Below are 22,642 nucleotides of genomic sequence, written 5' to 3'. Positions count from 1 at the left end.
TCCTTAATGCAACCACTGTGTCAGATTTTTTTTTTTATCGGAAAAAGCAAACCACGCAATAATCTGAGTACAAATCAAGAGCCATACAGATTCCGCCAGATTGGAGTCAACAGAAGTCAGAAATAGCGTTATAAATATTCACTTACCTTTGATGATCTTCATCAGAATGCACTCCCAGGAATCCCAGTTCCTCCTTTTGTTAGCGCGTTCAGTTTACAAATCCAAACTCACGACGCGCAGGCAGGTCCAGGCAAAGGTTCAGAAGAAAAGTCATATTGCAGTTCGTAGAAACATGTCAAACGATGTATAGAATCAATCTTTAGGATGTTTTTATCTTCAATAATGTCTTCAATAATGATTAAATCTTCAATAATGTTCCATCCAGAGAATTCTTTTGTCTTCCGAATTGTAAAGCTAACTATCATGTGAACTATCATGTGAACTATCATGTCAGCTCATGCCACTCTGGCAGACACCTGGCTCAAAGAGCCCTCATTCCCCCTTCCTCTATAGTGGAAGCATCGAACAAGGTTCTAAAGACTGTTGACATCTAGTGGAAGCCTTAGGACGTGCAATATGACCCCACAGACACTGTATATTCGATAGTCTAAGACTTGAAAAACTACAAACCTCAGATTTCCCACTTCCTGGTTGGATTTTTTCTCAGGTTTTTGCCTGCCATATGAGTTCTGTTATACTCACAGACATCATTCAAACAGTTTTAGAAACTTCAGAGTGTTTTCTATCCACATCTACTAATAATATGCATATCCTAGCAGCTGGGCCTGAGTAGCAGGCAGTTTACTCTGGGCAGGCTTTTCATCCGGACGTGAAAATACTGCCCCCTACCCCAAAGTGTGGCAGGGTAGCCTAGTGGTTAGAGTGTTGGACTAGTAACCGGAAGGTTGCAAGTTCAAATCCCCGAGCTGACAAGGTACAAATCTGTCATTCTGCCCCTGAACAGGCAGTTAACCCACTGTTCCTAGGCCATCATTGAAAATAAGAATTTGTTCTTAACTGACTTGCCTAGTTAAATAAAGATAAAATAAAAAATTAGATTGGTATTTTCCGTCAGCAGGGAAATGCTGACCAGTTGTATCCAGTTTGCAAAATTTTGATGCCATTTCAATGGTGGTTATTTCTGCACCTCCCTTGACTGCATCTAATGTGTTTAGATGTCCTCTCTCATGGCTCTAATACACGCCCTCTATTAATCATTTTCCAAGATAGTGATACCCACTTCCCCAGTGAGTAGTAATGGTATTTGTGCCTCTTAATTGGTCACAGTACCTGTAATGTCTTATACCAGTGTCATGCTTCAAATATCACTGTTGTTGACAACACACATTACCAACATTATTCACAGTTGTCTTCCCATTTCCACATAATCTGTCATAAACAAGCCTAAGATCACCAATGTGCCATGCCAAGCGTCAGCTGGAGTGGTGTAAAGCTTGCCACCATGGGACTCTGGAGCAGTGGAAACGCGTTCTGTGGAGTGATGAATCACGCTTCACCATCTGTCAGTCCGAAGGATTAATCTGGGTTTGGCGGATGCCAGGAGAACACTACCTGCCCGAAATGCATAGCGCCAACTGTAAAGTTTGGTTTGGGCCCTTAGTTACAGTGGGAAATCTTAACGTTACAGCATGAAATTACATTCTAGACGATTCTGCGCTTCCAACTTTGTGGCAACACTTTCGGGAAAGCCTTCTCCTGTTTCAGCATGACAATGCTCCCGTGCACAAAGCGAGATCCGTACAGAAATGGTTTGTCGAGATCGAGAAGAACTTGACTGGCCTGCACACAGCCCTGACCTCAACCCCATCGAACACCTTTGGGATGAATTGGAACGCCAACTGCGAGCCAGGCCAATCGCCCAACATCAGTGCCCGACTTCACTAATGCTATTGTGGCTGAATGGAAGTAAGTCAGCAATTTTCTAACATCTAGTGGAAGGCCTCCCCGGAAGAGTGGAGGCTATTGTTGCAGAAAAAGGGAGACCAAGTCCATATTCATGCACATGATTTTGGATTGAGATGTCCACATAATTTGTAGTGTGTATATATACTAATAGACTATTCGAAGAGGGATGCTGAATGGTAAATACATCAGCCAATAGCACTCACGAGGTGTTTGAAAGAAGAGAACACGCGATGGCGGTAGGCTATTGCAGTAATTTATTCAGACCCATAACCATTCAATATTTGTGAAGAGAAGTGATAGTTGTCAGCATCTTATACTAGTCCCATATTATTATTCATTATTCATTACACTAATGAAGATAAGGACAACGAAACGTATTTCATTTTACTGTTGAAAGCAAAGAAGGATTGAAGCAACAATAGAGAAAAAAGGAGACACACTAACGTCGCACAACGTTGGGGGAAATATTATTAAAGGTATTTACATGTCAGCCTGCTAATTATAAAAATGTATAATAATACATTTATAAATTAAAATCAAATTTGCTTAGCTCATAATTGTAACTTTGCAGGCGGCATATGCTGCACCAGAATCACATGTTCTCTCCCTGCTTCATGGTTTGAATGTAATTACAGTCCATATAATACAATACAGTAATACAATCTACACTCAAAGATTACTGAAGATGTTCCATTTATTTACCCAAGAGAGCATAGCTATATCTATGGGCTTTTCTGTTGTACGTAATGTGCGGTAGCCTATACAGTATATTATAGGCTTGGGCTCTTAAAGGCTCATCAGGCTTCATGCCGATCAAAGCGTTAATCAAATCCAGACATATTTACATATTTAGAATGCTTTAGAATGCTTTAGAATGCTTTAGACACTTCCGGAAAAGTTATTTGTTCTCGGAATGGAACATATGTGAAATACCGGGAACATATTCATGTTAAACACTATTGCACACAGAGAGTCCATGCAACTTATGTGATTTGTTAAGCACATTTTTGCTCCTGAACTTATTTATGCTTGCCATAACAAACGGGTTGAGTGACAAGACACTTCAGCTTTTCATTGTTCATTAATTTCTAAAAACATTATGAGGTATTGTGTGTAGGCCAGTGACACAAAACCTAAAATGTAATCCATTTTAAATTCAGGCTATAACATAAAAATATTTGGAAAATGTCAAGGGGAGTGAAATACTTTCTGAAGGCACTGTATACAGTCGGGCAAAAAAGTATTTAGTCAGCCACCAATTGTGCAAGTTCTCCCACTTAAAAAGATGAGAGAGGCCTGTAATTTTCATCACAGGCACACTTCAACTATGACAGACAAAATTTGGAGAAAAAAAATCCAGAAAATCACATTGAAGGATTTTTTATGAATTTATTTGCAAATTATGGTGGAAAATAAGTACTTTTTTGCCCCACTGTATATTCTCCTTTCATCTTTAATAATGATTCATATTGAAAGTAAGAGCACACATTATTGTAGGAACTATACACATTACAGGAACTGTAAACTCAGGGTAGTCCCCAGGCTAATTGTTGAAGTGTCTATCAGGGTTATGGTCAATTCCATTTCCATTCCAGTTCATTTCAATGCTTTTCAATTAGGAAAATTAGGAATTGGAATTTGGTTTACTTTCTGTATTGACTGGAATTGAAATGGAAGTGTCCCAACCCTTTTGTCTGACGTGCTGGTCTAGAGGAACTGTAACATAATGTCTAACTGTTGTAGCCCAGTGACTCCCCCTGCTGGCGTGTCTGTGTACATGTTGAAGATCCTCCTGGTTTCTGTGAGGCTGGTCATCATGATCTCTGCTGTCATCACCCTCTACATCAGGGATACATTCTACAAACAACACTGATTTAAGCCCATGAGTGACAGAATTATGTTTATTGTATTTTTACTATTTAATATCTTTATTTAACTAGGCAAGTCAGTTAAGAACAAATTTTTATTTTCAATGACGGCCTAGGAACAGTGGGTTAACTGCCTGTTCAGGGGTAGAACGACAGATTTGTACCTTGTCAGCTCAGGGATTTGAACTTGCAACCTTTCGACTGCTAATCCAACGCTCTAACCACTAGGCTACCCTGCCGCCCCATACAGCAGCAGATGATGGTCCTTTTTATGTAACAATGTACAGTACACAGAAACAGGAGGATTTTTGCCTGAACATGTAAACCAGATTGGGTCATTTAAAAAGTTTTCAAAAATATTTACTTTTTCTTTTCATTTGTTGCTATATAAATAACATACCTTAGATATTATTTTTTTTATTTGTTATATTTTTTAGTAGTTCTGAAAGTAACGCTCACAAGCCAAAAGTGGGACCTGAAAATTGCGTGCTGTGCCACAAATGTGCAGATATGTGTAACACTTCATTGCTCTCTCGCTCTGCTGTGTGTGTGTGTGTGTGTGTCTTGCTAGCTGTCACTCAAATGGCAAGGGGCTGAAGCTCATCGGCTGAAACTCGAATTTCTACCGGGCTGGCGCACGTTGAGGTAAATGTAGGGAAAATGGTGTCGCACAGCTTCCAGACAACAGCTGCTTATTGAGGTAAAACGTTAATTCTGCGTATAGATTATGCATGTATGAACTACACATTGAAACATACAGCCCAAAGGAAAAAAACACTTACCAGTCGCCAAAGTACCGTAGCATGTCTTTAGCCTAATGTAAGATAGCATAGCATTTCAAGGCATATTATTAGAGCCTGCCATAATATTCCATTACATGACATAGTATAATGCACAGCATAACATGATATAAGAATATCTGACTGTACAGTATCACATGTTTTTGGTTCATTCTGTTTAGTACCCACCATGATGAAAGTTTTGTTTCTGTTTAATACCGACCATGATACATTCTTTTTTTCTGATTAATACCCACTATGATAAATTATGTGTTTCTGTTTAATACCCATTAAGATGAATGATGTGTTTCTGTTCAATACCCATTAAGATGAATGATGTGTTTCTTTTTAATTCCCACTATGATGAATAATTTGGAATGTTCACTTATTTTTCTGTACTTTTACAGCATACTACTGTCATGATGGTTCAAAAATGTTACAAGGAAAAAAAAAATATATTTAACATTTTCAAAGACAGCTGTGCTTACAGATGTAGGATCTTAATTTGACCAGTTTCTCTCAGCAGGAAAATATCCTGAAGCATCAGGATTATGGGGATATAATGAATGAAAATGTTTGTGGAGGTTTTAGATTTTTTGTATTGGCAAATCAAGTTTGATATTTTAAAGTGTAAATTCCAAACTTTAGAAGCATTTTTAAACCTCAAATACACTACAAGTTTGCATTTCCTGCAACAACAGTGTGGTCAAATTAAGATCCTTCATCTGTAGTTGATCGTTGTTTGGAAGAATATCCGAATTGTAGCACGATAGAAATGTAAAGGTCATTTCCGATTGAGCCGACATATGCAGAGTTTACCGATGCAGTCCCCACACAAGCAGGTACATTGCCTTTAAATTTCAATCACACTACAGCACAGATATTCCGCGGTCTTAGGCCAAGATTCTATTTGATCATGGTTTGTCAGCTATGTACATTTAAACATAATTTCCCGACTCAACTGAATTGAATGTTTTCTCAGTGAACGCGGGAACATTGCCTTCAAAGGTGTATAGCTGACAAAAAGCTGTGTGATAGAATCCTGGTCGAAGATGATGTTAAAATTCCTGATTATTGTTTGCTTCTCTTTTTCCCCACCATACAGTAGCATTTAAACTCTCAGGCATGGTCATGGAGGTCATGGGGAAGTCCTCAGGTGGAGACTGGTCTCCCATCATGGTGGAATGGTTCATAGGCTGGGGTTGGGGTAGTCCCACCATACTGTAGATGGAGGGTGATGCTGGACCTGTAGATTCCTGCTCTTCACCACCTAAATGACTGTTACCTGGAGTCTGGAGAATAAAAACATACAGTAACAACTTCACTATGAATTTATGAACGGTGACCCGGGTATAAAACAAGGTCATTAATTACCTCAAATCAATAAATTTAATATTTCTCAGTGGTTCAATGCTCTATAATATAAGAAATTAACATGATTTCTCAGCATTTTAGAATGTATACATTTTCCACTAACTGCATTTAAAAAAATGGCATCAACAATGACACAGTATCAGTGATGTTAAATATATATGGTATCTTACCCTGAATATAGCATACTCTCTGATTAGAATTTCCCCTTTGTCACCTTTAAATCAACTACATAAAAATACAATAAAATGAGCTATGAATATAAATAATGTGAAATTACTACATCCTGTTTTCAACAGTTTTCACAAAAGTTTAATTAATATAATGTGTTAACTTTCAGTCGCTCACGAGGTATAACACACTAGGGAGTCAACGACCAATCCTATTCACCTGATGCAAACTGAAACGATGCCCAATGGGCCAATGGATGCCAAGCCCACCCTCGGAAGCCCCTCTTTCCTGGCTATAATTCTGTGGCTCGCAACTAGAGTGCATTCAGAAAGCGTTCAGACACCTTTACCTTTTCCACATTTTGTTACGGTACAGCCTTGTTCTAGCCTTGTTTTTTTTTTAAATGTACTCATTATTCTACACACAACACCCCATAAAGTGAAAACAGGTTTTTAGAAATGTTTGCAAATATTATTTAAAATAAAAAACAGAAATACCTTATTTACATACAGTAGCAGTCAAAAGTTTGGACACACTTACTCATTCCTGGGCTTTTCTTAATTTTTACTATTTTCTACATTGTAGAATAAAAGTGAAGACATCAACACTTTGAAATAACACATATGGAATCGTGTAATAACCAAAAACATGTTAAACAAATCAAAATAGATTTTATATTTGACATAGGATAAGTTCATTAGTTACCAGCCTCAGAAATTGCAGCCCAAACAAATGCTTCACAAAGTTCAAGTAACAGACACATTTCAAATTCAACTGTTCAAAGTAGAATGCTGAATCAGGCTTTCATGGTCTAATTGCTGCAAAGAAACTACTACTAAAGGACACCAATAAGAAGAAGAGGCTTGGTTCAGCCAAGAAACACGAGCAATGGACATTATATCGGTGGACATTTTTCCATTGGTCTGACGAGTCCAAATGTGAGATTTTTGGTTCCAACCACTGTGTCTTAGTGAGACGCAGAATAGGTGAACGGATGATCTGCGCATGTGTGGTTCCCATCGTGAAGCATGGAGGAGGAGGTGTGATGGTGTGGAGGTGCTTTGCTGGTGACACTGTCTGTGATTTTTTGGGAATTCAAGGCACACTTAACCAGCATGGCTACCACAGCACTCTGCAGCGATACGCAATCCAATCTGATTGCGCTTAGTAGGACAATCATTTGTTTTTCAACAGGACACCAACAAACCTCCAGGCTGTGTAAGGGCTATTTGATCAAGAAGGAGAGTGATGGAGTGGGGCATCAGATGACCTGGCCTCCACAATTACCTTACCTCAACCCAATTGAGATGGTTTGGGATGAGTTAGACTGCAGAATGAAGGAATGGATGACTCAACACTATACGCGTCAGCTACTACAGCAACTGAAATGACTGCAACACAAAGAGCTGCAGTTAGTTTCAGAATGGGTAGCAAGGAATAAGTTAGTCCTAAATATTTCCAAAACTAAAAGCATTGTATTTGGGACAAATCATTCACTAAACCCTAAACCTCCTTCAACTATGCTGCTGTGATCAGAGAGAGGTTGTAAATTCCTGAGAAGACCCTGCCTACATGGCCACATAATATAAGAGGCAGAGTAAATGTTCATGGAGCACAAAGGAATTTCTTCCACCTCACAGAACTTGAGGTACGAACAAATTTCATGTTCCGGAGAAAGTATAAAAGATCGGTGAAGAATCCAGCTACTCTGTCTTCTTAACAACACTATCAACAAGGCAGGTCCTACAGGCCCTGGTTTTGGTGCACCTGGACTACTGTTCAGTAGTGTGGTCAGGATTTGTGAAAATTGCAGTTGGCTCAGAACAGGGCAGCACAGCTGGCCCTTAAAAGTACACGGAGAGCTAACGCTACTGACATGCATGTCAATCTCTCATGGCTCAAAGTGGAGAGAGATCGACTGCATCATGACTTGTCTTTGTAAGGTGTTGCCATGCTAAAGATACTGAGCTGTCTGTTTAAAATACTAGCACACAGCTCAGACACCCAAGCATACCGCACAAGACATGCCACCAGAGGTATCTTCACAGTCCCCAAGTCCAGAACAGATTGTGGGAGGCGCACAGTACTACCTAGAAACATGACTACATGTGAAAAAGAAAGTGTGAAATATTCAGCAGACTGGTGGCATTACACATCTGGCTAAAAGTCACTGTTATTGATAACTTTGACACCTTCTGGAAACAGAAGATACTCTACAGGAATGACAAAGTCCATCCAAATCATCTTGGCTCCTGGACTCTGTCCACGCATGACTCGTCTGCGTTGAAACAATGACTGGTAAATGATCCAAGACCAGCTCAATTAATCCCTACCATTGTGACAATGAGTCGTCATAATGCTGCATCAAATGTACATGATCTTAGAGGCATTGGCAAACACAATGTAAGTAATTTAATTTATGTACCCCTAATTGCACCGAATACATCTGTTTATCCGACAGCTATTGTAAGCAATAATCATGAGCCTATGAACCAGAGTTACACTGTTAGCACTGAGGCGGTGTGCAATAGTAGGTAGCAATATCAGCTCTAATGTAAATAACATGAGTAAATAACATGAGTAAGTCTACCTCTGGTAAGCTTCCCAGTAATTAAAAACAGTCAAGCAACCCAGAAAGTGCTAAAAATAGCCCATATTAAGAAACAAGGTCCATGAAGTCAATAACTTGCTTGTAGCAGATGACATTCATATTCATGAATGCCAACAGGGACGGTGTTGCGGTCTATATTCAGGACCACATTCCTGTAAAGCCTAGAGATGATCTAATGTTAAATACTGTTAAAGTAATATGGCTACAGGTTCATCTGTCCTCAGCTAAAGCCCATTCTGGTGGGAAGCTGCTATAGATCACCAAGTGCTAACAGTCAGTATCTGGATAATATGTGTGAAATGATTGATAATGTATATGATATCAACAAAGAAATATATTTTCTGGGTGATTTAAATATTGACTGGCTATCATCAAGCTGCCCACTCAGGAAAAAACTTGTCAGTCAACCTACCAGGGTAGTTTACAAACAGCACAGGAATGAAGTCATCAACATGTATTGATCACATCTTTACTAATGCTGCAGAATTGTGCTTTATAGCAGTATCCAAATTCATAGGATGTATTGATCACAATATAATAGCCATATCTAGGAAAACCACAGTTCCAAAGGCTGGGCCTAATATAGTATATAAGAGGACAGGCTGGGCCTAATATAGTGTATAAGAGGTCAGGCTGGGCCTAATATAGTGTATAAGAGGACAGGCTGGGCCTAATATAGTGTATAAGAGGACAGGCTGGACCTAATATAGTGTATAAGAGGACAGGCTGGGCCTAATATAGTGTATAAGAGGACAGGCTGGACCTAATATAGTGTATAAGAGGACAGGCTGGGCCTAATATAGTGTATAAGAGGACAGGCTGGGCCTAATATAGTGTATAAGAGGACAGGCTGGGCCTAATATAGTGTATAAGAGGACAGGCTGGGCCTAATATAGTGTATAAGAGGACAGGCTGGGCCTAATATAGTGTATAAGAGGACAGGCTGGGCCTAATATAGTGTATAAGAGGTCATACAATACGTTTTGTAGTGATTCATATGTTGATGATCTGTGGTGATCTGTCTGTGGTGTTGTCACGCCCTGACTTTGGAGATCCGTTTAATATCTCTATTTTGGTTTGGTCAGGGCGTGAGTTGGGGTGGGCATTCTATGTTTTGTGTTCTATGTTTTCTATTTCTTTGTGTTAGGTCGGGTATGGTTCTCAATCAGGGACAGCTGTCTATCGTTGTCTCTGATTGGGAACCATACTTAGGTACCCTTTTTCCCATCTGTGTTTGTGGGAAGTTGATGTTGTTTCGAGCACTTTGCTTTTGAGCTTCACGGTTGGTGTTTGTAGTGTTTATTGTTTTGTTTGGCATCATTTTGATTAGAATAAAGAAAATGTACGCTCACCACGCTGCACCTTGGTCCTCTCCTTTCAACAGCCGTGACAGAACTTCCCACCACCAACGGACCAAGCAGTGTGGTAAGGAGGAGCAGCGTGAAAGGGACTCCTGGACATGGGAGCAGCGCTATCTGGAGTATGAGACAACCTGGGAGGAGATAGAGAGGTGGTCGGTCGACCCAGGGAGAGTGCCGGAGCCCGCCTGGGATTCTCTAGAACAGTGCGAGGAGGGATACCGGAGAATGGAGTTGGCGACACGAACACGGCTGGCAAAGAAGCCCGAGAGGCAGCCCCAAAAAATGTTTTGGGGGGCACACGGGAGTGTGGCAGAGTCCGGTAGTAGACCTGAGCCAACTCCCTGTGCTTACCATGGCGAGCATGTGACTGGTCATGCCCGTGCTATGGGGTGATGCGCACTGTGTTGAGGCTGCGCATTCACGGGCCGGTGTGCTGGGTGCCAGCGTCCCGCATTTGCCGGGTGAAAGCGGGCATCCAGCCAGAACGGGTGATGCCAGCTCTGCACTCCAGAACGCCAGTGCGCCTCCACGGCCCAGTGTATCCGGTTTCTCGGCCAAGGAAGAGGCCTCCTGTATGTCTCCCCAGCCTGGTGAGTCCTGTACCGGCTCCCAGAGCCAGGTCTCCTGTGTGTCGCCAGAGTCTCCCTCCAGCCCGGAGCTTCCAGAGTCGCCCCAGTCCGGGGCCCGCTACGAGGGTCGGCGGCGAGGGTCCCTGCTCTAGAGGCGCCACCTAAGTGGGGTAAGCCAGAGGTGGAGCGGGATCAACGTCCCGCACCAGAGCCGCCACCTCGGATAGATGCACACCCAGACCCTCCCCTATAGGTTTAGGTTTTGTGGCCGGAGTACGCACCTTTGTGGGGGGTAAAGAGTAAAGTAAAGCCCCCTTTACTGGCTAAAATAGCCAACCAATCATCCTGTTACCAACTCTTAGTAAACTTCTCGAAAACATTTGGTTTGACCAGATACAATGGTATTTTACAGTAAACAAACTGACAACAGAATTTCAGCATGCTTATAGGGAAGAACACTCAACACGCACAGCACTTACACAAATGACTGATGATTGGCTGAGAGAAATTGATGATAAAATGATTGTGGGGGCTGTCTTGTTAGACTTCAGTGCAGCTTTTGACATTATCGATCATAGTCTGCTGCTGGAAAAACGTATGTGTTATGGCTTTAAACACCCTGCTATAATGTGGGTAAAGAGTTACCTGCCTAACAGAACACAGAGGGTGTTCTTTAATGGAAGCCTCTCAAATATAATCCAGTTAGAATCAGGAATTACCCACAGTAGCTGTTTAGGCCCCTTGCATTTTCAATTTTTACTAATGACATTTCACTGACTTTGAGTAAAGCCAGAGTGTCTATGTATGCGGATGACTCAACACTTTACATGTCAGCTACTACAGCGACTGAAATGACTGAAAACCCTCAAAAAAGAGCTGCAGTTAGTTTCAGAGTAGGTGGCAAGGAATAAGTTAGTCCTAAATATTTCTAAAACTTAAAGCATTGTATTTGGAACAAAACACTCAGTAAACCCGAAAAACCTCAACTAAATATTGGATAAATAATGTGGAAATTGAGCAAGTTGAGATGACTAAACTGATTGGAGTAACCCTAGATTGTAAACTGTCATGGTCAAAACATATTGATCAAATCAATCCAACTTTATTTGCAACATGCACCGAATACAAGTGTAGACTTTACCGTGAAATGCTTACTTACAAGCCCTTAACAAACAGTGCAGTTCAAGAAGAAGAAAATATTTACCAAGTAGGCAAAAACAAAAAGTAATAATAAAAAGTAACACAATAGGAATAAAATATAACGAGGCTCCATACAGGGGGCACCGGTACCGAGTCAGTGTGCAGTACAGGCTAGTTGAGGTAATCTGTACATGTAGGTTGGGGAGAAGTGACTATGCATAGATAACAAACAAACAGCGAGTAGCAGCAGTGTACAAGACGGGGGCCAATGTAAATTGTCCGGTGGCGATTTTTATGAATTGTTCAGCGGTCTAATAGTTTGGGGGTAGAAGCTGTTGAGGAGCCTTTTGGTCCTAGACTTGGCGCTCCAGTACCCCTTGCTATGCGGTAGCAGAGAAAACAGTCTTTAACTTGGGTGACTGGAGTCTCTGACAATTTTATGGGCTTTCCTCTGACACCGCCTATTATATAGGTCCTGGATGGCAGGAAGCTTGGCCCCAGTGATGTACTGGCCCGTTCGCACTACCCTCTTTAGGGCCTTACGGTCAGATGCCGAGCAGTTGCCATACCAGGTGGTGATGCAACCGGTCAGGATGCTCTCGATGGTGCAGCTGTAGAACCTTTTGAGGATCTGGGGACCCATGCCAAAACTTTTCAGTCTCCTGAGGGGGAAAAGGTTTTGTCATGCCCTCTTCACGACTGTCTTGGTATGTTTGGAACAAGATCAGTCATTGGTGATGTGGACACCAAGGAACATGAAACTCTCAACCCGCTCCACTTCAGCCCCGACGATGTTAATGGGGGCCTGTTCAGACCACCTTTTGCTGTAGTCCACGATCAGCTCCTTTGTCTTGCTCACATTGAGGGAGAAGTTGTTGTCCTGACACCACACTGCCAGTTAACTGACCTCCTCCCTGTAGGCCGTCTCATCGTTGTCTGTGATCAGGCCTACCACTGTTGTGTCGTCAGCAAACTAAATGATGGTGTTGGAGTCATGTTTGGCCACACAGTCATAGGTGAACAGGGAATACAGGAGGGGACTAGGTACACACCCCTGAGGGGCCACAGTGTTAAGGATCAGCATGGCAGACGTATTGTTGCCTAGTCTTACCACCTGGGGGCGGCCCGTCAGGCAGTCCAGGATCCAGTTGCAGAGGGAAGTGTTTAGTGCGAGAGTCCTTAGCTTAGTGATGAGCTTCTTGGGCACTATGGTGTTGAACGCTGAGCTGTAGTCGATGATAAGCATTCTCACATAGGTGTTCCTTTTGTCCAGGAGAGAAAGGGCGGTGTGGAGTGCGATTGAGTTTGCGTCATCTGTGGATCTGTTGGGGCGGTATGTGAATTGGAGTGGGTCTAGGGTGTCTGGGAGGATGCTGTTGATGTGAGCCATGACCAGCCTTTCAAAGCACTTCATGGCAACCGCTCCATGAGTGCCATGGGGCGGTAATCATTTAGGCAGGTTACTTTCGCTTCCTTGGGCACAGGGACTATGGTGGTCTGCTTGAAGGTTTACAGTCTCGGTCAGGGAGAGGTTGAAAATGTCAGTGAAGACACTTGACAGTTGGTCTGCACATGCTTTGAGTACCCGTCCTAGTAATCCATCTGGCCCAGCGGCTTTGTGAATGTTGACCTATTTAAAGGTTTTGTTCACATCGGCTACCGAGAGAGTTATCAGACAGTCATCCAGAACAGCTGGTGCTCTTGTGCATGCTTCAGTGTTGCTTGCCTCGAAGCGAGCATAACGGCATTTAGTAGCGAAGATTTAGTAGCTAAGATTTAGTAGCTAAGATGGGGAGCAGCCTGTCTATAATAAAGCGATACTCTGCCTTCTTAACAACACTATCAACAAAGCAGGTCCTAAAAGCCCTAGTTTTGTCGCACCTTGACTACTGTTCAGTCATGTGGTCAGGTGCCACAAAAAAGGACTTTGTAATTTGATCAAAACAGGGCAGCACGGCTGGCTCTTGGATGTACACAGAGAGCTAATATCGATAATATGCATGTCAATCTCTCCTGGCTAAAAGTGGAAGAGAGATTGACTTCATCTCTACTTTTATATATGAGAGGTATTGATATGTTGAATGCACCGAGCTGTCTGTCTAAACTACTGGCACACAGCTCGGACACCCATGCATACTGCACAAGACATGCCACAAGAGATCTCTTCACAGTCCCCACAACCAGAACAGACTATGGGAGGCACACAGTACTACATAGAGCCATGACTACATGGAACTCTATTCCACATCAAGTACCTGACGCAGTAAAATTAGATTTAAAAAACAGATAAAAAAACTTTATGGAACAGCGGGGTCTGTGAAGCAACACAAACATTGGCACAGACACATGCATTCAAGAACTACCCAGGAAGAGTAGCAGCTGCCTTGACAGCAGCTAATGGGGATCCATAAAAAATACAAATACATCAGCAAACCTTTCACCCACACAACGCCAAACACATTGCGAGACCGGTTGGACGTACTGACAAATTCTCTAAAATGACATTGGTGGACATTCCTGCAGTCACCATGCCAATTGTACACTCCTCAACCTGAAATTTGTGGCATTGTGTTGTGTGACAAAACTGCACATTTTAGAGTGGCCTTTTATTGTCCCCTGCACAAGGTGCACCTGTGTAATGATCATGCTGTTTAATCAGCTTCTTGATATACCAAACCTGTCAGGTGGATGGATTATCTTGGAAACGGAGAAATGCTCACTAACAAGGATGTAAACATATTTGTGCAAAGCATTTGAGAGAAATAAACTTTTTGTGTGTATGGAAAATGTCGGGTCGTCATGGTTGTTGTCAGGCAACATTTCTTCGGTTTATCACAGTTTCCCTGTGGGTTTAAGCCTTTGGCTGCCTTGATGTGCTGCAGCAGACAGAACGCATTTATCCGGGTTGCCACAATTCCCTGTGGGTCTGAGCATTGGGCTGCCTTGGCAGTGTGCGGGTACACCCTTCCAAGGTTACTGCAGGTTTCCTGTGGGTTTCAGTGACACTACTTGACGCTAATGCAGTGCGCGTGCGTTTTACCAAGTCATGACTTGGTGTTCTGTTGTTTTGGACTTGCGGTTCCTTGTACGAGTTCTGACATTTTAGGCTCACAAAGTTAGTGTTATTCTTGGAACCGTGGGGTCTGGGGACTTGGGCTGCAGTGGCAGCGTGTCAGTATACATAACCGTGTTGTAGCAGGTTCTGGTTTGTTATATAGGGCTCTGACAGTTCAGGCCTCATGAGGTACTGACAATTCAGGCTTCTCAGGTAAGTATTAAGGTAGGGGAAAAAGGTGGCTTCTGTGACCCTTTTTGGATCCGGTGGAACCTGTGGGTACTTGGGCGGGTCTCCTAGTTTGGTACCGTCTGAGCCGGCTTGGGGCTTGATTGTATGTCTGCATGTTTTATACCTAGTGGCCGACTGAAAGGGGATGTACAGTAATGAATATAACTACTGTTCCCTGAAGGAGAGAATGTGGTATAACATATTTTGGCCTTGTGCAGTCAGGGGGTTTGGGCTTACTAAAGTGCTGTAATGAATTTTGGAAATGGATGCGAGCCCCGGTATTATAGCCAGAATTGTGGGGCTTCCGAGGGTGGGCTTGGCATCCATTGGCACGTTGGGCATGATTTCAGTTTGCTTCAGGTGAACAGGATTGGTTGTTGACTCCCCTGAGTATGTTATACCTCCTTCCCTACTCCAGGGAACCGTTTTATTCACAACTGTACGGTTTCTGTAATAAGCAAGAACAGTGAGCTTACCTTTATTTAGCTTTCACCAACCAATCAAGGCGCATCCAACAAAGATGATGATGACGTGGATGATGGGACCTGGCATCCCGACTGTGACAGCGTAGTTATGGTCCTCGCTGTCACACTCTGATTTTGGAATTACAGTGACATCAAAATCTAAACGTCAACATACGTCAGCATATAACATCTAGTCTATTGTGTGTGTGTGTGTGTGTGTGTGAGCGTGTGTGTGTGTGTGTGTGTGTGTGTGTGTGTGTGTGAGCGTGAGCGTGTGTGTGTGTGTGCACGGTGTTTGTATAAATCTGTCTTACCTTTTTCCAGACAAATTGTTTTGATCTCCTTGGTGTCTTTGGCCCAGCTGACTTGGTTGCTGTGGTTACAGATGATGAAACTCCCTGCCACATAGACAGAGAGCAGGGGGACAGTGGAGGTCTCAGCCCCTCTACTCTCTCCTCCCACCTGAGAGCAGGTGCTGCTGTTACAGCTGGAGTTGACAGAGATGTTCTGACCTCTGCAGGCCACAGTCACGTTACAGTTGCCATTGATGGAGGAGACAGAGTTCACTGTCAGGACTGGAGGCTCAACTCTCTCTGAAAACAAATAGAATTCCTTTATTGTTTGTTTATTAACCCGAGTACATGAGCTAGAGTCCCAATGAATATGCATTTAACCTGAGTACAGGAGCTAGAGTCCCAATGCATATGCATTTAACCTGAACACCATGTTTAGCTTGTTTAATTAAACTGTGAAAAAATAGAAAAACTGTCAGACATACCTTGGACTTTTATCAAGAATTTAGCAACGTTTCTGTCATTGTTACCAGACACTACTGCATCATAAAGTCCACTGTCTTCTTCCTGGAGGTTCTTCAGTAGCAGAGAGAAGTTTCCCACAATCAATTCAGCCCTACCTCGGTACCTTTCAAAGGTAACTTTTTGGGGGTACTTTACAACATTGTCTGATCTGTTAAACTTCCAAAATAGCACATCAACATCTTGGAGTTGAACATTTGTCTGGACATTCAGGCGAACATCCTGTCCCTTCAGCACAAACACAGAGTTCTCAGCACTGGGCTCTGAAATAAACACACAGAATACTTCATGTAAAAAAAGAAAAAGCCCATCGTACAATGTGACAAATACAGCAGTAGGATATGAATTTAGCAACGCAACCTCCTAAAGGAAAATGTGGAAATGGATTGTTTTTGCAAATAGCCAAACTGACTGACACATTGTAATGATCCAATTTGCAGGCTTGTAGTTTGGGCAGGAATGGTTCTATATGTGTCATGCCCTGATCTGAGAGAGCCTGTGTATTTCTCTATTTGGTTAGGTCAGGGTGTGATTTGGGTGGGCATTCTAGTTTTCTATTTCTTTGTTGGCCGGATATGGTTCCCAATCAGAGGCAGCTGTCTATCTCTGATTGGGAATCATACTTAGGCAGCCTGTTTTCCATCTGAGTTTGTGGGATCTTGTTTTTACACAGTTGCTGTATAGCCCTGCAGAACTTTACGTTAGTTTATATTTTGTTGTTTTGTCGGTGTTTCAGCATTACATATCATGAACACTTTCCACGCTGCGCTTTAGTCTAATTCATTCAACGACAGACGTAACAATACGCCCTATTTGCTAAACGGTTTAAAGATGAACCCATTAATAAGATCAGCTGCCTTTAGATCAACAGAGTCACAACCTTTGTTACAGAAGTAATACAGAAGTACTTTTACAATAAAGAACTGGGTTATGATACACACTATCAACTGTTCAGTATCAGAAACCATTCAGTAAAAGCAACATGATGAAGTATAACTCCAGGAAGTACAACCTAATCTGCCTAAAAGCATAGATAACCTGGATGCTTATAAATATGGGCACATATTTGTGGTTGATTCTTACAGACACATGTGAAAACAAGTTGAGCTGTGCATTTCCGATATTGAGAAGTTTTCTTGCTTCAAATGGCGTTCTTGGGTAGTTTCCTGTCAGTAACCTTCTTGTAATTGACGCAGAACTTTTCCTCACAGTAGTGCAGTATTGTATACTATCAGTATACTATCACCACCCAAAATTGCTGTATTACTCATTACTTGTAAACAAATGTGTATTAGCTTCAACATATGTTTAAAACTATAGTATCATCAAAAAATGTTGCCCTAAAGTTAATGACAAATTTTCAATTTAAAAGTCAATGAATTACTTGAATGTGGTAAAGTTCAACACATCTTAAAAGTCATGTGATTCGTCTGGTTAGACAACCAGTACACTGATTAGACTGGTTATAAGCAGAGTAATCAGTACAAACTATACTGCCTGTTACTTACTAACCTACTAATCAGATTATAGACACACATGTCGAATCAATATAATAAATATCACTATACAGATGTTTTAGAAAATGCTTTTACCTGCTTGATGGAGAAGAGTTAGTAGAATAGCGATGGGGAAACACAAGGTCGCCATACTTTGATAAATGACTAAACCTAAATGAGGAAGTATTGTCACATAGGCCTATACTTCCTCTTCCTCCAGTAGATTTTTACACCCATAACCGGAAGGTTAACACATTCTGTTTGCCATTTTAGCTGGTTCCATGGCATTTGAAATGACTTGATAGATATTTATATAGGAACTGAAAATGCTCTCCAAACTCAGGTGTTTGTGAAATTAAAGACATGGTAGAATGCATTTTTAGCATGTTACAAATCAACTTGTGTAACTGTAAGATTTGTTATTGCGTAATTATAGTATTTCCAACACGTTTTTAACATGTACATTTCTGATGGGGCAGCCCCTACCAAATTACTGACACCAAAATAGGGCAGCCCCTACCAAATTACTGAGACCCAAATAGGGCAGCCCCTACCAAATTACTGAGACCCAAATAGGGCAGCCCCTACCAAATTACTGAGACCCAAATAGGGGAGCCATTGGTTTCATTAACTAGCAGAAAACAAATAATTCAGTAGACATTCATACAAGTCATAGATTATGGTGATATTGTCTATATGACTGCAGCTGCCACTGTATTGAAGTCATTGGACACTGTTTATCATAGCGCACTGCACTTTATTACGGGCGACAGGTTCAGTACACCTCACTGCACTTTATTAAGGGCGACAGGTTCAGTACACGTCACTGCACTTTATGAAGGTCGATAGGTTCAGTACACCTCACTGCACTTTATTAAGGGCGACAGGTTCAGTACACGTCACTGCACTTTATTAAGGTCGACAGGTTCAGTACACCTCACTGCACTTTATTACGGGCGACAGGTTCAGTACACGTCACTGCACTTTATTACGGACGACAGGTTCAGTACACCTCACTGCACTTTATTAAGGTCGACAGGTTCAGTACACCTCACTGCACTTTATTAAGGGCGACAGGTTCAGTACACGTCACTGCACTTTATTACGGACGACAGGTTCAGTACACCTCACTGCACTTTATTAAGGGCGACAGGTTCAGTACACCTCACTGCACTTTATTAAGGGCGACAGGTTCAGTACACCTCACTGCACTTTATTAAGGTCGACAGGTTCAGTACACCTCACTGCACTTTATTAAGGGCGACAGGTTCAGTACACGTCACTGCACTTTATTAAGGTTGACAGGTTCAGTACACCTCACTGCACTTTATTACGGGCGACAGGTTCAGTACACGTCACTGCACTTTATTAAGGGCGACAGGTTCAGTACACGTCATGGCACTTTATTACGGACGACAGGTTCAGTACACCTCACTGCACTTTCTTAAGGGCGACAGGTTCAGTACACCTCACTGCACTTTATTAAGGTCGACAGGTTCAGTACACGTCACTGCACTTTATTACGGGCGACAGGTTCAGTACACGTCACTGCACTTTATTACGGGCGACAGGTTCAGTACACGTCACTGCACTTTATTACGGGCGACAGGTTCAGTACACGTCACTGCACTTTATTACGGGCGACAGGTTCAGTACACGTCACTGCACTTTATTAAGGGCGACAGGTTCAGTACACGTCACTGCACTTTATTACGGACGACAGGTTCAGTACACCTCACTGCACTTTATTAAGGGCGACAGGTTCAGTACACCTCACTGCACTTTATTACGGGCGACAGGTTCAGCACACGTCACTGCACTTTATTACGGGCGACAGGTTCAGTACACGTCGCTGCACTTTATTAAGGGCGACAAGTTCAGTACACGTCACGTCACTGCACTTTATTAAGGGCGACAGGTTCAGTACACGTCACTGCACTTTATTAAGGGCGACAGGTTCAGTACACGTCACTGAACTTTATTAAGGGCGACAGGTTCAGTACATGTCACTGCACTTTATTAAGGGCGACAGGTTCAGTACATATCACTGCACTTTATTAAGGGCGATAGGTTCAGTACACGTCACTGCACTTTATTAAGGGCGACAGGTTCAGTACACATCACTGCGCTTTATTACGGGCGACAGGTTCAGTACACGTCACTGCGTTTTATTAAGGGCGAAAGGTTCAGTACACGTCACTGCACTTTATTAAGGGTGACAGGTTCAGTACACCTCACTGCACTTTATTAAGGGCGACAGATTTAGTACACGTCACTGCACTTTATTAAGGGTGACAGGTTCAGTACACGTCACTGCGCTTTATTACAGGCGACAGGTTCAGTACACATCACTGCACTTTATTACGGGCGACAGGTTCAGTACACATCACTGCACTTTATTAAGGGCGACAGGTTCAGTACACGTCACTGCATTCTGTATCAGAAATGAGGGTGGCCCTCTCTGAAGTCTCATTTGTCGATGCATTGCACTCTTTTAGTTTATACCGCCATCCTGCATAAACCTCCGCCGTACCTTACTTCATTGTTACAGACGTATGAGACACCAGACCCGATCTCAGAGATGGAGAACTCTGGAGATCCCTTTGATCTCCACTGAGTTTGGTAAATCTGCTTGAGTTTTTTTCCGTTACTTATGGAATAATCTCTGTGCATTGATGTGTATTGATTGATGGGTATATTGATGTGTATTATTGATGTGTATATTGATGTGTATTGATTGATGTGTATATTGATGTGTATTGATTTATGTGTATTGATTGATGTGTATATTGATGTGTATTGATTGATGTGTATATTGATGTGTATATTGATGTGTATTGATTGATGTGTATATTGATGTGTATTATTGATGTGTATATTGATGTCACGACTCCCGCCGAAGTCAGCTCGTCTCCTTGTTCGGGCGACGCTCGGTGGTCGAAGTCACCGGTCTTCTAGCCATCGATGCTCCACCTTTCATTTTCCATTTGTTTTTTCTTGTTTTCCCGCACACCTGGTTTACATCCCCCTCATCACTCTATGTGTATATTATCCTCTGATCCCCACCATGTCTGTGTGTGTAATTGTTCGTTACGTTTATTGTGTGACGCGTCAGGCTGTTTTTTTCTGGGTATTGTTTTGAACCTGTGGTATTGTGTTGTTGTACATTATTTTGTGTGCCAGGGTTACCTGCTATAGCTGGACCTATACCTGGCCACTGTTTACCCGGCTCCCACGGGAAGGGAGAGGGTGTCCGCACTTGTCTCATGCCTCTCAGGGAGAGCTCTGGAGTGGGCTAACGCCGTGTGGGGAGAAGGAGATGCCGGCGTTGGACGACTTCGAGGAGTTCACCCACCACTTCCGGGCAGTCTTCGACCACCTGCCCGAGGGTAGAGCGACGGGTGAATGTCTCTTCCACCTGAGACAGGGGATGAGGAGCGCCCAGGAGTTCGCCCTGGGATTTCGGACCCTGGCCGCAGGAGCGGGATGGAACAACAGGGCCCTTATCAACCACTACCGCTTAATGTTAGATCCCTCACTTCAAAGGCAATTATAGTCAATGAACTAATCACTGATCATAATCTTGATGTGATTGGCCTGACAGAAACATGGCTTAAGCCTGATGAATTTACTGTGTTAAATGAGGCCTCACCTCCTGGTTACACTAGTGACCATATCCCCCGTGCATCACGCAAAGGCGGAGGTGTTGCTAACATTTACGATAGCAAATTTCAATTTATAAAAAAATATATATATGTTTTCGTCTTTTGAGCTTCTAGTCATGAAATCTATGCAGCCTACTCAATCACTTTTTATAGCTACTGTTTACAGGCCTCCCGGGCCGTATACAGCGTTCCTCATTGAGTTCCCTGAATTCCTATCGGACCTTGTAGTCATAGCAGATAATATTCAAATTTTTGGTGACTTTAATATTCACATGGAAAAGTCCACAGACCCACTCCAAAAGGCTTTCGGAGCCATCAGTGGGTTTTGTCCAACATGTCTCTGGACTTACCCACTGTCACAGTCATACTCTGGACCTAGTTTTGTCCCATGGAATAAATGTTGTGGATCTTAATGTTTTTCGTCATAATCCTGGACTATCGGACCACCATTTTATTACGTTTGCAATTGCAACAAATAATCTGCTCAGACCCCAACCAAGGAACATCAAAAGTCGTGCTATAAATTCACAGACAACATAACGATTCCTTCCAGACTCCCTCTGTCTACCCAAGGACGTCAGCGGACAAAAATCAGTTAACCACCTAACTGAGGAACTCAATTTAACCTTGCGCAATACCCTAGATGCAGTTGCACCCCTAAAAACTAAAAACATTTCTCATAAGAAACTAGCTCCCTGGTATACAAAAAATACCAGAGCTCTGAAGCAAGCTTCCAGAAAATTGGAACGGAAATGGCGCCACACCAAACAGGAAGTCTTCCGACTAGCTTGGAATGACAGTACCGTGCAGTATCGAAGAGCCCTTACTGCTGCTCGATCATCCTATTTCTCCAACTTAATTGAGGAAAATAAGAACAATCCAAAATTCCTTTTTGATACTGTCGCAAAGCTAACTAAAAAGCAGCATTCCCCAAAAGAGGATGGATTTCACTTCAGCAGTAATAAATTCATGAACTTCTTTGAGGAAAAGATCATGATTATTAGAAAGCAAATTACGGACTCCTCTTTAAATCTGCGTATTCCTTCAAAGCTCAGTTGTCCTGAGTCTGCACAACTCTGCCAGGACCTAGGATCAAGAGAGACACTCAAGTGTTTTAGTA

At 42.4% G+C, this 22,642-nt stretch overlaps 1 protein-coding gene across 2 annotated transcripts; it reads right to left on the bottom strand.

Annotated features, from left to right (window-relative positions):
* Positions 1 to 2,157: 2,157 nt before the first annotated feature.
* LOC109874582 (SLAM family member 9) lies at positions 2,158 to 18,052 on the bottom strand. 2 transcript variants are annotated; one of them, XR_002252722.2, is made up of 6 exons: positions 17,954 to 18,035; positions 16,325 to 16,624; positions 15,861 to 16,139; positions 15,559 to 15,675; positions 6,118 to 6,172; positions 2,158 to 5,865 (listed from the first exon to the last, which is right to left on the bottom strand). XR_002252722.2 is itself a non-coding variant. In XM_020466559.2 (5 exons), exons 1-4 carry the CDS (start codon positions 18,006 to 18,008, stop codon positions 15,572 to 15,574), a joined length of 738 nt encoding a protein of 245 aa, XP_020322148.1. In that variant the 5' UTR covers positions 18,009 to 18,052; the 3' UTR covers positions 2,158 to 5,865; positions 15,559 to 15,571. The 2 variants fall into 2 exon arrangements, 1 of the variants encoding a protein (XP_020322148.1); XM_020466559.2 differs by lacking the exon at positions 6,118 to 6,172 and having other exon boundaries at positions 17,954 to 18,052.
* Between the last annotated feature and the right edge of the window lie 4,590 nt (positions 18,053 to 22,642).

The sequence above is a fragment of the Oncorhynchus kisutch genome, linkage group LG30 (assembly GCF_002021735.2).
Source record: "Oncorhynchus kisutch isolate 150728-3 linkage group LG30, Okis_V2, whole genome shotgun sequence".
Classification (NCBI taxonomy): domain Eukaryota; kingdom Metazoa; phylum Chordata; class Actinopteri; order Salmoniformes; family Salmonidae; genus Oncorhynchus; species Oncorhynchus kisutch.
Note: the sequence above shows the minus strand (reverse complement) of the source record. Positions and strands in the feature narration are given on the sequence as shown.

What these genes read in the sequence shown, in the direction of transcription:
- LOC109874582 (XM_020466559.2), bottom strand. Translation starts at nt 18,008, where the DNA reads ATGGCGACCTTGTGTTTCCCCATCGCTATTCTACTAACTCTTCTCCAT. An exon ending in AACTCTTCTCCATCAAGCAG is followed by an intron (nt 16,625 to 17,953) that starts GTAAAAGCATTT and finishes TGTTTATTTCAG; the next exon opens with AGCCCAGTGCTGAGAACTCT. An exon ending in AACAATTTGTCTGGAAAAAG is followed by an intron (nt 15,676 to 15,860) that starts GTAAGACAGATT and finishes TTCCAAAATCAG; the next exon opens with AGTGTGACAGCGAGGACCAT.